At 37.7% G+C, this 14,361-nt stretch overlaps 1 protein-coding gene across 5 annotated transcripts in view; it reads left to right on the top strand.

The window, feature by feature from the left end:
• Positions 1-14,361, top strand: part of ARHGAP21 (Rho GTPase activating protein 21) — a 109,857-nt gene that overhangs the window by 44,798 nt on the left and 50,698 nt on the right. For all 5 annotated transcript variants that reach the window (XM_032700778.1, XM_032700817.1, XM_032700798.1 and 2 more), the window contains one exon: positions 4,547-4,571. In XM_032700778.1, coding sequence (XP_032556669.1) covers positions 4,547-4,571 — 25 coding nt within the window. The remainder of the gene's footprint in view (positions 1-4,546; positions 4,572-14,361) is intronic.

The following is a 14,361-nucleotide window of genomic DNA, read 5'->3' as shown; positions in this document are numbered from 1 at the left end:
AAGAAAGCCATCACTAGATGTCTCTGAAGAGGTCAGTATGTTTTTCACATGCAAGAGGAGACAGGCACAAGGAAGGGCAATATAAAAAAGGAATGTCAGTCCTTCCTCTCTCATTTATACCTGATGGTTTCTGAGAGATGCCCAACCAGTACATAGTGAGCCTGATACCTGTAAATCTCAAGATGTCTTGAAGCTCTAACTCCCCTCTTTTTCTGCAAGAAAGGTCTTAATGCCTTTTCTTTTTATCCTCCATGTCTTCTCTGATATGTCTGAATCTGGGTAATTCATTCCTATTTCTGTCTGGTTTTGAAAAGCAAATAATGAGATGGTTGAATGAACACCTTTATTCATGGATTCAGTTTCATGTAAAGATGATAAGGTTTGTTTGGACAGAGCCTGGTCAGTACTTCTCTAACTTGAGAGGTTATATTCTCTTTTCTTCCTTGTAATGTCCATGAGATGGAGCAAAAAAAAGAACAGATCTTCCAAATTATTACTCCTGAGTCTTCATAAGGTGACTTTTATAGAAATCTATGTACCTAAGTTTTGGTATGAAAGAATGAAATTCACCTATTGTCAGCCTGATCCTAAATGAGGCAAATCTGATTTCTCTGCAGTTCTTATTTGATCAAAGATCCTATTGGTTACCAGCTGATTACAGTCTCTGTCATCAGTTCTAAGCTCAAACACCTTTCCTCTCTTTCTTCATTGATCAAAATTGTAAGGGCCTTGGAAGTCAGAGATGTTTCGTTTTGCACACCTTAAAGGGAGTATAATAATGATGAATATGATTTGGTTTTCTGAGTGTCTTGAATCTTGCAGTAGCCTTGTCCCTTCTTCACCCCTAAGAATGCATGTGATCCCTTCTGATGTAAGGCAGATACTACAGCTGGAAGTTGAAGATGCCATTGACATAACAGCTGGAGTTACTCAAATCTCCTGCCTGTTTCTCAGAGCCACAGCCCTTCTGTTATCACAAGTGTCGACCTGATGCTGGTACTTACCCTCTAGATCAATGCAGAGGTCTTTTTTTACCCCAGAGAAGGCTTTGCATTCTAGCTCCTTCGATTTTCATTTATTTATTCATTTATTTAAATTTTTTTTCCACAAGGTAAGCTTGCCCTAAGATCTCTGCATTTTACTGCAAAGCAACATAAACTGGTAGAAGTAGTGAAAAGAAAAAAAAAACATCTAAAAGAGCTTTCCTTCAAACAATCTTTCCACATTCTTTGTGTATATATGTGTTTTTTATTTTTTTAATAGCTAGTCTTTGTTCCAATTCAGAAATATATCATGAAAGTGCCCTCATTAAAAGTTCTCCTCCTGTTGCTTGCAGTTTGTGTGCTTGAAAAAACTGTTGACAAATCAGGTGGAATCCTCTGGGAAGAAGAGGACAAGACTCTTAACAAGGGGGGAACAGTGGCATCTCTAGGACAGAGAGCATAATGTTCTAAAGCCTGCAAGGTGTGATAAGGATCACACCACAACTGGATATTCCATGTTTTTAACAGGCTGGAGAACACTGCAACTTCGAAAGCCACTGAGGTGACTTTTCTTGGAAGCAAAGATCTCCACCCTAAAGGATGTATTGAGTGGAGAAGAGTGAGCATTACTTTTATAAAAATGTATAAGAACCTGTCCTCTGCCTAGATGTGTTTGAGGTGCTGGGATGTTATTTAAATTTTGAGAAGTTCAGTGTGCTAGTTGGTGTAATAAAAAATATGTTCAGTTGGAAAGCCTTTTTGTATGTTGTCCTGAAGAGCTCTCTACAAGGAAGGAGTGACAGGGCAACAGTGGCTTGAATATGAGGGGCATCCATAGAGCTCTGTTTTCTCCATTTATATTCACATCTGACTGGATAACAGACTGTACTTGCTGTCATTGAAATAATTGAAAATGATTGATTATAATCAATTCAGGAAGGATCTCTGCATATTTTAAAACTAAATAACAGTATGTTATATTTAATTTATATTTTTATTATATATATAATATTTTTTTAATTATATCTAATTTCTTTCATTTAACATTCAGTATGTACGTAACACTGCAGGTCTCTCTCTCATTGTAATTGGCATTAATTAACTAATTTATAAACATTGTGATAGAGAAGAGTTATGGAAGAAAGTGTTGTCTGGTAGGTCTTGTTGAGAAGGACAGCCCTGTGTGAAGGACGGTGTGAAAGATGATCTTGGAAACTGAGGCTGCAGTTTAACACATTTCATTTTGGCAGAAGTACTTGGCTGTGCTTATGTGGGGACACACACCAAACTGGGAATAGCTGCACATTCAGGAATGACCCATTATGTATCCTCCTTGCTTCCCATGCCACCTTTCCCTTAAGAAAGTGAATAAAGAGCGTGTGGAAGATTTCTTAAGCTAGCATTGCAAAAAAACACTGTTACATAATGCTTTTAGCATCAGATGTTTACTATGATTTGTTAGAATCAGACACTACTTTTGCATGAGAAGTTTTTTCTCCTGAGTCTCTCCACTTGTCTGAGAAGCAAATAAGTGATAAAAGAAAACCTTCTCTTTGGGTATGAATGCAGCATATACTAATATTTTGCAGTGTGTAAGAGGTGAATGTAGGAGGGAAAGCTGGTTTCAAAACACTTCCATTATAAAGCATCTGCTCCATTTTTCAAGGCCTGAGCTCATTGGCTTGATACCGTGGAAAACTAATATTTTGCAGCTGTCTTCTAAAACAGAGCTTTGCATAGCCAGTGACAAACTGACAAGCCTATTGCAGTATTTAGTAAATTACAGCATGTCTATATTAGCTAACTTTTCACTTCTAAAAAATTTTTGTTAAGTAGCGTCAAACCAAGTAGCCTCCCATACATGTAACCCAGATTTTCCAGACGATGAGCTCTTAATATTTCAAGTCATAAAGATGTTTTTTTCAGTTCATAGCTTTGGTGGCAGGTAGAGACATGCAGATGTTAGCCTTATAGAATTCTTCACTGCTGATGGGAGTTCAACTGGCTGTTTCAGGGCTTCAGGAGTAAGCAGTCAATAGTATTTGTCTTCTAGTGTGCCATTGTTACCCAAGTATAGAGCAGACAGGACTCTCCAACTTAGGGAATACACTGCTTTAGTGGCAGTGATAATTACCGTGGCTTTTTCAAAGTAGGATGAGTGCCAGATTTCTGTTAACTCAGTGTTTCACGTTTGGGGGAGTTCTTTTATTGTTTCTCTCTTCCTTAAAGTTGCCTTTCTGTAGTATCTTACAAAGCTCCAATAGAACTTTTGTATGTGTCACAAGAAATCTATTGCTGCTAGGACAGGTTGGTCTCATCCTCATGATTACATAGTATTAGTATCCAGGTCTTATTCCCTCTCTTTCTTCAAGTCTTTCTCTCTTGAATGGATCGCTCAGTTGAGTGTATAGTTGCCTTGAGAGTATTTTATGTGAAAAACATAGTATTTCGTCTTTAAATGCAAAATACCTAGAAATTTGAAATTAGTCCATTTAAAAGTAGGAGGAAATATCCAGGTGAAAATTATTTCTGTGATCATCTCCTTGCTCCTTCTTTCCTTTAGGACAAAGCTGTTCTAATTAGTGGTGAATTGTTAGAAATACTTTCTAAATAGTACATATTAGTCTAAGAAATTGTATTTAGATTGAACATCTATTACTCCATGAAGGTTACAGTTCAGAATGCAAGTATTTCCATACTTAAACTTCTTAAACCATAGAATTTTGTAGACAAGATTAACCACGATCTTTCATTCATACTGAAATATTGACTAGAAAGTATTTAGGTAATATTTTTTTTTTAGTTTAAGCATGGCATTTTCCATCAGTACTTTCTAGTTGTATGATTTTGAGGATTGAGTGTGGTTAGGGGTTTGTTGGTTTGTGTGGTTTTGGTTGGGTTTTGTTGTGTTTTTGTTGTTGTTTTGGGGGTTTTGTTTGTTGTTTTTGTTTTGTTGGGGTTTTGGTTGTGATGATGTTGTTTTGTAGGACTGTCAGTGATACCTGGTAGTTATGATTGTGTAATTATAGTTCAATGAGCAGAAGGAGACTCTTCAAGGTTATTACTAAATAGTGTTTTTCCTAGACAGTAGTACTGAGTGCAAAACAAAAATATTCAAATTTTGGGAAACATGTTCAGACCTTGCTTACAAAATATTTTGTATCTCTTGCATATTTAGCTTTGAATCCTTAGATGATTGAAATGTAGCCTTTCCTGCCTGGATTTCAGGGTGAAAATGCTTGCAAGAACACACAGTGCGGTATTAGGGTTCATGGCAGTGTTTCGTGTGTTTTGGTACATTTGTTTTCACATAATGCTGTTCATGTTGTTTCTGGGGGGATGTTTCATAGGACTGTGCTTAGTTGTTTTTAAAATAGCTATTACTCTACATTCTCAGAATAAAAGCTTTAATTCTCTAAGTTGAATAGTTGTGGAAAAAGTAGGAGGTACTGGAATACAGACTTAACCTTACAAGTTCACTTCTAGTCTTTATATCTTATAGATGCCTGTGCATTTTTTTCCATTTATTGAATTTTTAATATGCACTCTTTCTTCCTCCTTAGGATGAAGAGAATGGGAATAGACAAGGTATGTCTTGCTTTTATTCTCTCATAGATCCAATATATTGAATGCTTCATCTGTGTAATAGACTTCAATCACTACTTAAGAGTCTGAAACTTGAATTCACTTCAGTGTGAGCATTAAGGTCATTGATTAGTCACTTATTTCTAGGTTATGCCAGTCAGTTCCGCTCCATTTTTATGGCTTTCTCCCTCTCACATTGCCTGTGTCTGCTCTCTGTCTTAATTCACACATTAACTTACTTTTTGTAAAATATTTCCATCCCAGTTGATTTAAATTTCTCTTTGGTATTTAGCTGTTTTCTCATCCATGCATCCATTTTGCTGATACCTTACTGTTTCCTTAAAAGGGTGAAAAATGTATTGATTTAAGGAAACTGGTTTTTCAGATTGGGAGCCCACCCACTTTTTGTTTTTCCCAGTCTATCACGATGGGAAGGTACACAGGGGAGGTGGGATCAGCTGCATTGTGAGTGCAATGTGCAGGGCTTCAGTTTGTGCTTCACCTGGCAGAGCAGTGCAACTCCCTGGGGACAAACCTGCTCAAAGCTGGGTGGCAACACGGGCTGAGTGCTTGTTTTACTGGTGGGTCATGATTTTTAGCACCTGGTTTTGGTGTATTTTTAAATACCTTGTTTAGTTGGAAGACAGAGGACATTTCTGAAATTCTGTTTCTGTTTTCTTTGTGTAGCTCTGATATATTGGAAGCATTCTGGGAAATATGAATTTATTTGAACTTTCTTAGTTTTCTCTTGGAAGCAGATGGATTCATCCATTTCATCCTCCTAGTTTTGCTCAACTGTCATCACCTGTGCGTTAAACAGTGAAAAGTTAATCTCTTCCTACTCCTTATCACTCCCTAAACTTGAAACATCCTTTATCTGTTTTGACATATGAAAAGAAAAGGCAGATTCCTTTAGGAAGGGAAGGGAGTCGATGAGCTGTGCCAAACCAGTATGGAAGATACCACTTGTGGTCTAGAGAAGGGAGTTCTGTGGTATTCTTCTCACAGGGAGAACTCAATCATCTAAAGATGTTACGTAGTTCTGTTTATCTAAAATGTTATCTGAGATCTATTTTTCAGTAGAGGAACAGCAATAAATAAATATTTCTTTGGTTCACTATGAGACCTGTGCAGGTGGGAACAAGATTACTTTCTGGAAATTTTTGTTTAGCTACTTAAGCTATGAATCACAGCTCAACTATTGCTTATTTATGGCAGCCTAGTATCTTGTATGCCTTGAAATACAGATCAGAGGGCACAAAGCACTCTGAAAAGGTAATGGCATTCTCACTAAGGAGAGAAGGTTTGACTTGTGCTCCTGGAAAGAGAAGACTGTGGGGCAGAGGATGTAGGTGCCAGTAGAACTTAACCTACCAGTTTTGTGTATTACACCTTTAAAAATAACAAAATGGGACAAAGTCTGTAAGACGTTTTTCTCCAGCATTTAGTGTGATCTCCTTGGGGGCGGAAGGGAGTGAAACTGTTTCTATTTAGATTGCTGCAAGTTGCTCCTGTTCCCAAACGAGCTGAGTAGGCAGCTCGTGGGGAGAAAATCAGGAAAAGCGCACATCTCATTTTGCATGTTCACAGACGTGATGTTTATTCAGCAACAGCAGGTACAGCCTTACACCCCGAGTTCTGTGAAGGGTTATCCCAAGGATTCTTCGAGCCTTCGCCCCGGGACACGGGATCGGGGCCGGGCAGGGAGCGGCGGGGGCCGTGCGCTGGAGCCACCCAGTGGCGCGTTCCGGGCATTGCAGCCGAGCTTGGAAAACCTGCCTCTGTGAAACCCTGCCGCAATGAACAGGGAAAACATCCCGTTGATTAACACTCTCCTTTTGAAGTTTGTAAATGATAGTTCACTTAATTCACTTGGGCTTTCCTGTCTGAAAGACTAAACTAAGGGGATTCAAGCTTTTCATTTTTGAGAAGCAGGGTATGCCAGTGCAGGAGTATCTCTTTTTATCAGTTTTCAGTGAAGATTTTGCCCTTTTGCTTTACCCTTTTTGTAGGTTAAGCTTACCTTGAGGCTTTTTATCAGATTTAGCATTTATGTATTTGATTAGATGCATGGGAGAAAAGCATCTCTGTTGCTATTGCCTTTTATTGAGAGCACTTGAATATTTTTGTCTGAAGGAGTGGAGTACCTAATTAAGCCTAGAGGGCAGAAGATAAAAGTGTGTACCAGATTCAATGTATTCTAACAGTGAAAGAAATATTTTTATATGGTCTTATATTCTCATGTAGAATTTAGTATATAATTAGATCATGCTCATGGCTTGCATTAATCTTACTTTCGATAAGCAGTAAGGTTTCAAAGCATTTAGAATAAGAGGTAGTGCAGATTTGTCCAGGAGAGCTCTAACTGGGATGGAGGTGATGGCCAAGAAGCAGAATTGAGTTGTCAAGCAGAGAGGTTAGGATGCAGTGGATGGGAGACACCTCATGGTCAACAACTGGGACAGAAGTGGACCACCTCAAGTGTATGCACATGAACAAGGATGTGTCTACAGGACAATATGGGGAGATAAGGAGAGCTCTCATGCCTTTTTCAGGGCCTCTCTGAAGCCCCTGTGCACTCACACATGCAGTTTGGGGGGCAACCAGGAGCTGGAGATCTGCACTCAGTAGCAGTGCTATGATCTCACTGGGATCACAGGAAGGGGATGAGGTATCCAACAGGAGAGGGCTTGGGTGCCACTGTGGGTCGCTACGGGCATTTTGGGAGGGACAGGTTGGGACAGTGTGGAGACTGAATTTTCTTTCTTGTCAAGTTGTGAGGGAGAAGCAGGAATGCATGGAGCTCTGGCTTAGGATGGGTGGGAAGTTGGCTTAGAGCTTATGATCAGGATTTGTGGGCAGACCCTGTGTGGGCAGTGTTTTGGTGGGTGTCTGCTACTGCCCTTTAATGGAAGAAGTAGCCAAGGCTTCCTGAGACCAATGGTGGAAGAGTCACATATGCAGGTCCTGCTCCTCCTTGGGGACTTTAGCACCCTTTTATCTGCTGGAAGGGCATCACAACAGATTTACCCTAAATATTTTGTAGTTACTATTTTAAAGTTTTCAGTTCTCTCATACTTTCTCTGCACCAGATTGTTGACCATAAACCAAGTCATTAAAAGGCTTCTCTAAGAGGTGCACCTTCTCAGAAGATGCAGATCTTCCACAGTGGATTCTTTGCTGGAAAACTTTTATCAGCTTCTACTGTTTTCTTGAGAATTTCTGTTATACTTACCAGCCTATATTAAGTATTTCTTGGAGTTATTATTCCAAGAAATAACTTGGAGTATTTATTTCATGTATTTTGAGAATGGTTTGTCATTCTTAAATAAGTATTCTTATTTTCTGGAATTGCCATTTTTAAATACGCAGTTATTTATTTAAGTGGTATCTCACAGGTAAAAGTTTCCCAAGAGAGCATATTAAGAATGTTTGGAGACAAACTCAAAAATACCTACACGTAGTAAAAACAGTAGTATTATTTATTAAAAACTTGTATTGTCAACATGTGGTAAATGGTTCTGGAGAAAAATGTTTCCATGCTGTTTCATTTTGCACTAAGTATGATTCTATATGTTGTTGTCCTTCAAACATTATTTAAAACTCTAGATGCCAAAATACAAGTTTAGTACATATGAAATTGGTTGGTAGTTCTTGTATATTGTCCCAAAACATCTTTTTCTTCAAAAACGTTCGGCTTGGTGGCCATGCTTAAAGTAAACAATGATAAGCATAAAGAAATAGACTGAAAGAAATTTGATATTTAATGAGAACTAAGATATTTTGTGTTTAATACAGTGCCTAGGTTTCCAATATCGTTATAATCCACTATCTTTTTTTTAATATGATGTTCTTGCTTTTCATATCTTAATCTCTATTTCTTTGTAGAAGTATCTATAGTGAATAGCAGCTCATTAATGAGATTTTAGACATCTGTTTTCACCGAGATTTCTAGAACATTAAACTGTGATCACCAGGCTATTTTTTTTTTAGTGTGCCTAAATATGGGTTAAACTTTCTACCCTTCAGTTGTCTAAGATAAATAGTTCCAATTTATTATCTATTCTTCTTCACTTCTGCAAGTGTGCTGTGATGATGTAGAGCCTTTGGGGGAAGGCTGGAAAAAATGCAGGAAAAGCTTTTTATTCCTTACTGCCACTTACATAAGACTTGGAGTTTTGATGCTTCATTTCTTTAAACAGGCTCTTGATTTCTGTAAGGTAGTTAGTGTTCTCCCAGGATTTAATTTAATCCCATACTTTTTAGCATCATGTTCTGTTGGTTCTATCTGTTATGAAATAAACATATTGTGCCTGTGATAATGGGAACAAGGTTGATAAGGAACAAGAAAATGAATGTTGAAAGCAAGTATTTGAAAGATCATAGATTGCTGGGGTGATATGATCTAAGGTGTATGATAGTAGAATTAGGAGTAAAAGGCAACGGACTAATGCTTTAGGAGATAGTGCCACTATCCTAAATTACCCTCTTGAATCTAACATTTTTTAACACCCAAATATTGAGAATGCTAAAAGAGGGCTCATTTAGTTTTCTACTGAGACCAGAGCCTGAGGATTTCTTGTTCCTTTATAGTTCTTCCAGAATGTCCAGCGGATTGACCTTCCAACTTGTCACATGTAACGTTTCTCAGTGATTACTGTTGAATTCAAATCATCTTTGAATTTTAATAAAAACACAAAGTGTAATTTCCATGGATTTAAGGGAGACTGTAGGTTCACTACAACAGATATAAATTGTATGGGTCTATGCTTATCTAAGAACTAAAGTAAATCCTCTAGACTAATCATAGCTTAAATTTTAAATTCAAATAGGTTTCATTTTAGATTTGAGAGAATTTAAAAAAGTAATAGTTTTGGCAAATAATACAGTGGGAAAATGCAGTTTTGGAGGGTTTGTAACTAAGTTGAGACTGTGTTACATGTTTTCCATAACAACGCTGGATTATTTTTTCCTCTCTACCCCCACCTTGCCAGGAAGATTGAGTTGAGGTTGTATTAGTCAAATGGTTTAACAGGAAAGTAAGCAAAAGAAGAAATACCAACTTTGAGTTGCCTAATCAAAATGCCAAGGGTGCTTTGAATAATGAGGGTGTATTTTTCCTGTATCTAAGAGTTGAATGCCAGGTGTTTCTCTGCTAAATGACTCAACCACACTAATTTACTTATTATCCTCTTTCAGAGACTTATCCTTGGCACTTTATTTTGGTTAGTGTTTTTCTGTTGAGTTATTTTGTGCTTGACAGTGGATGAAAGAAGCTCTGTTGGGCTGGGGTGGGACCTTTGGGCTCTTTTGCAATGGATTGCTAGTGGAGAAATGCCTACTATGTATGAAATTCAATTTGCAGATTATAATATCCATAATTGTCTTTAGTGGGACTCTCTTAGTTAAATGTAATCTTGACAGTTTTGTGATTTATATTTAATTACATGAAATTTCAGTTAATAAATGTAACCTCTGCTATACTTTCAGCAGTCTCGTTTTGAGTAGCTTGGGAAATGATTAGCAAGTTTTTGATTCATTAATCAATTTGAAGCACTTGCCCCCCCATATCTATTTCCCCTCCTTTTGCCTGAAAGGCACCCAAAGAATCAGTGCCACTCAGCATTGTTGAACCAATAGAGCTCAAATGCCTTGGATATCTAAAAGCGTACTTGTAGATCTTCATGTTCAAGAGGAATATCCTCCCTTCTTGAGTTAGAGAAAGATGTACGTAAGAGCCCGTCTTAATTTACTGATTTGAGGTAATTGGGCTGCTGATCCTTGAGTATATAAAAATGAAAGTCATCTTCTTGCTGTCTGCTGAGCATAGGGCTGGGAGTAAAAATGTTCTGCAAAAGGTTATTTAACAAAAATCTATAGGCTTTATTCAGTCCCTGTGTTATGAGGAATTCTAAACACAGTTCAGCTGTCGTGAGTAGAAGATTTATTTTTTTTCCTCCCCTCTAGAAAGAGAATGGCATGTTTTTAAGCAATGGGTTCTTAGGAGAAACTTTGTAAGAGAGTATGTATTCTACTGTGTCCCAACACTTGCAGGTTTGTGCTCTGCAGGTCAAAACGAAGGAAAGAGCTATGTCAGCAATAGCTCTTTGGCACAGGATTTTTTTGTTTGTTTGTTTCTTTTGATTTTTAATTTTTTTTTTCTCTCCAGAATGTAAAGCTTGTCAGGGAGATGCCCTTTTGTGTAGTCTTCATGACTCAGGTGTTTTTGTCTGACTGTGTTTTGTATCAGAAGGTTAATGACTACATAGAAACAATGTGCTTATTGCTGTGGTGTAGTGTGTTGATAGATTTGATAGTGTAACTTCTGCCATGTCATTTTGTTTTCAAGGTGAATCACAGAGCAGTGTAGTAATACTACCTGGTCTGCAAAGAGTACCTTAAAAACTATCTCATGGCTACTACATTTAATATAATACTACTCATGTTCCTTGCAGCAGCTGTATTTCAAACTAGCTTTTTAGGGGATTAAGCTAGAATTAATTTCTGTGTCAAGTTTGGAGGAGTTAAGAGAAGTTTTACTGGTTGTGACCTCCCAGATTGACAGTAAGTCAATTATAAATGTTAACTAGTCTTACTTCTACTGTTATGTTTAGAAGTTGTAATTTTTTTTTATATTCCCTTTTACCATGGAGAGGGAGAACATTTTAGAATTTTACTATTTTGCAAATAAAGTGGTTGTGCTAGTGCAATGTACTACCCTCTGCTACTTCTGGCATCTTAAACATTTGTCGGGAAAGCTTCCTTGTAACTTTGCAATGAGAAACCCACTTACACTGTCAGACTGTGAAGGCACTATGGACTTGTAGTCCGAGCTCAAAAATCCAAGTACTATAAAAGTTAGATCATAAATTGTTCTATGATATGTATTATGAATAAAGTTTTTAATTTTATTTTATAATCACTTGAACCACAGTTGAAAAAAGACACTAATCTTAATTTGTAGATTTTACTGTTATCTCACTGGTAATTGAAGGTAGCATGTAGTATTTGGTTGAAAATTGCTGATCAATTAGAAGATTTGCATAGAGTTATGAAAAACATACTGGCTATTGCTGTTTCCTTGCACATGTGAGTGTGTTATTGGCAGCTCACACTTTCGCCTGTTTTCTGTGTGTTTGTGATGTCTTATTTCTCACTTGCAGTTGAAGATCTGGAAGAAATAGTCCTATTTGCTGGTAGCCTGCAAGGTAATGCTCAGTTATAAAGTTGCTTACAGAAGTATGCAGAAGGAGGGAGAAGGCAAAATCATATGCAGCAATGAGCACTGGAAAAGCACTGGCAAATAAGGCTGCATGTCTTACAGACTAGTAGTCTGAGCTACTTTACTGTTCTTTGTTGTATCATATTGTAAGGAATTGCTGGCATGCTCAAAAAAATTGGGCCTATCAATATTAGAAAGGAAAATGGTGAATCCTGACAGTATGTAGTGCAGAGCTGGAGAACTTAATATATAAAAGTTCCACTGTTGTAGTCTGCTCCAGATGGTGGAGTTTGGAAGAAGGGAAGTTTAGGCTCACGTTTTTGGACAGCATCTTGCTTTTGCCTGAGGTTGGATGTGGACAGGACCAAATGGAGATTTAGACACTATTAAATTGGAATGTAGTAGTGTTAAATTTTGAGACATGAGGTGAGTTATTAGATTATCCATTTTACTTGAGATTTATTTCTGTAATGATTGAGTGCATGTCTACAAGATTTGTTCCCCCTCAGTTGGTCTGAAGAACGTATCATTAGCTCCTACTGTCAAAAAACATTAGCTTTGCTTGTGTTTCAAACTCAAAATATAAATGTACACTTTGAGGCTATGTATTCAAGGAAATTCATTTATATGTTACTGATTTAAAAAAAGATTTGATTCATATCCAAGTATGTAAAAGATCAAGGAGAAATGAAGAGCGTATATTCATTTACCAAAGCTTGAGAGTTCTAGGCTTTTTTCTTGTCTTTACTTCTATTTGGGTATTACTGAACTGTAAAATGAACCTACAAATGTAAACATTTTTAACCTTTCATTCTAATTTTTTGCCCGTAAATTGATCTTCAGGATGGTGGTGGACCGTTTTTGGAAGTAGAGTGACTGTTCAATATATCCTCCTTCTGCAAGTAGGAGAAAGAGCCAAGCTTCCTGAATTGGTCCATAAAATAGCTGTGGAAATGTGAAGTGGGTGCCTGTAATGTTGAAAAACCTCTTGGTGTAACCAACAGGTCAGAAGTCAGATGTCAGGGAAGCCTGCAGTCTCTGGTCTCCAGAAATCGTTACAGGATTCCCCTCTTACTCAGAAGTGGGAAGTGTATTAAAGGAATTCTGTGTTGGATACTGAATGGGAGTAACCTTATTTGCCTGACCTCTTGCTTTGTGTGTTCTGGTATGGACAAGGTATAAAGGAGCGTTTGAGTACTAAGCAAACTAGCAATAGGCCACTAACATTTTTTTGAAGAGTATTTTATAAAGGAAGCTGAGGTAGCCCCTTGGTGTTGGGTTGTAATTATCAGATATTGTGTTATAAATTAAATGCACCATTCTTATTTTTCTTGTCCCTTTTGGGACTTTATGTTTCTACAGTAAAAGATTAAGTGGCAGCACTGGGAAGGATGTTTGGTGTTGCTATAAAAGGTCATTTTAACTTCACTCTTTTAAGTCATTGAAACAACCTTTTGTTCATGGTATCGGGTAGATTATTCTTGGAGCTTCTCTAAACTTGCTGAAACATTGCTACCTCTTAAAAGGGCGAGACCCATCATATGTTCAGTGTCTATTTAAATCTGCAGATTAAGAATGACAGATATTAACTTTGGTTCACAAAGAGCATTTTGTATGTCTTGGAGCTCTGTCCCACTAATCAAATTTTAAAGTATTTGGGGACTGAGCTGCCAGCTGGAGTTTCTGGGTTTGTAATTCAGTTGCTTTATATATAGTATTTATCTGATTCTATCAAATCAACTTTTTGATTATTCTCTGAAAATCTGGAATTATTTTGGGAAGACCATTTAGAGTCATATGAGTAAGCCATTTTGTTGAACTGTTTTGTGGTAAAATGGCAGGATACTGAGAGGTTGCAGAATTGAAGGCATTAGGCTAAAACTTGCATTTGAAAAATGTGGATCAGTCAGATGGAAGTCTGGTTCTGTGCAATTTACTAAAGTTTTTCAAATAATGAACTTTTCCAACATGGAAAATAAAAAAAAGGGGTAAGGGGGACACCTTATTTATATTTAATAAGTATTGCTGTTGCTTATTAAACATGTACATGTTTAAAACTGTAGGGAAGGTACTTCCAAAAGCAGTGCCATTTGTGCCTAAGTCAAAGGTCAGTCACTGAAGAAATGATTAGAACCTAGTACTCCAGTTCTGAGGAGTGTTTGTTTTATCAGCAGTGCCAGTTTTAAGCCATCCCTTTATTCTCTCCTGCTGTTCCTTCTTTTTCTGCATTTAAACCGCTGTCTCAGCTATGCCAGGGTTTCCTGGTAAGCTGGAACCCAGACCAAGCTTACTTTCATGCCATGTCGGTTCCCCAGGCTGGCTCATCATGTAGCCTCCAAAGGTGGTGTTTCCTTAGCTTAGAGCGTGGAACAAAGGTAGTAACTGGTGATTGGAGTTGGGAGGGACTGGGCTGTTCAAGCCAGCACTGTGGATCTGGCTGTGACCTTCCAGATTCTGCCCCCAGTTCTGTGAGCGCTTCAGTTTGGACCTTGTAGGGGTGTCAGGAGACACTGATAACACCGTAGAACAAATTTAGGTTGAGTGCAATTTTCTGTCAGACTGGAAATAATT

This window comes from Chiroxiphia lanceolata, chromosome 1, assembly GCF_009829145.1.
Source record: "Chiroxiphia lanceolata isolate bChiLan1 chromosome 1, bChiLan1.pri, whole genome shotgun sequence".
Taxonomy (NCBI): Eukaryota; Metazoa; Chordata; class Aves; order Passeriformes; family Pipridae; genus Chiroxiphia; species Chiroxiphia lanceolata.
This window is presented reverse-complemented; position numbering and strand designations above follow the sequence as displayed.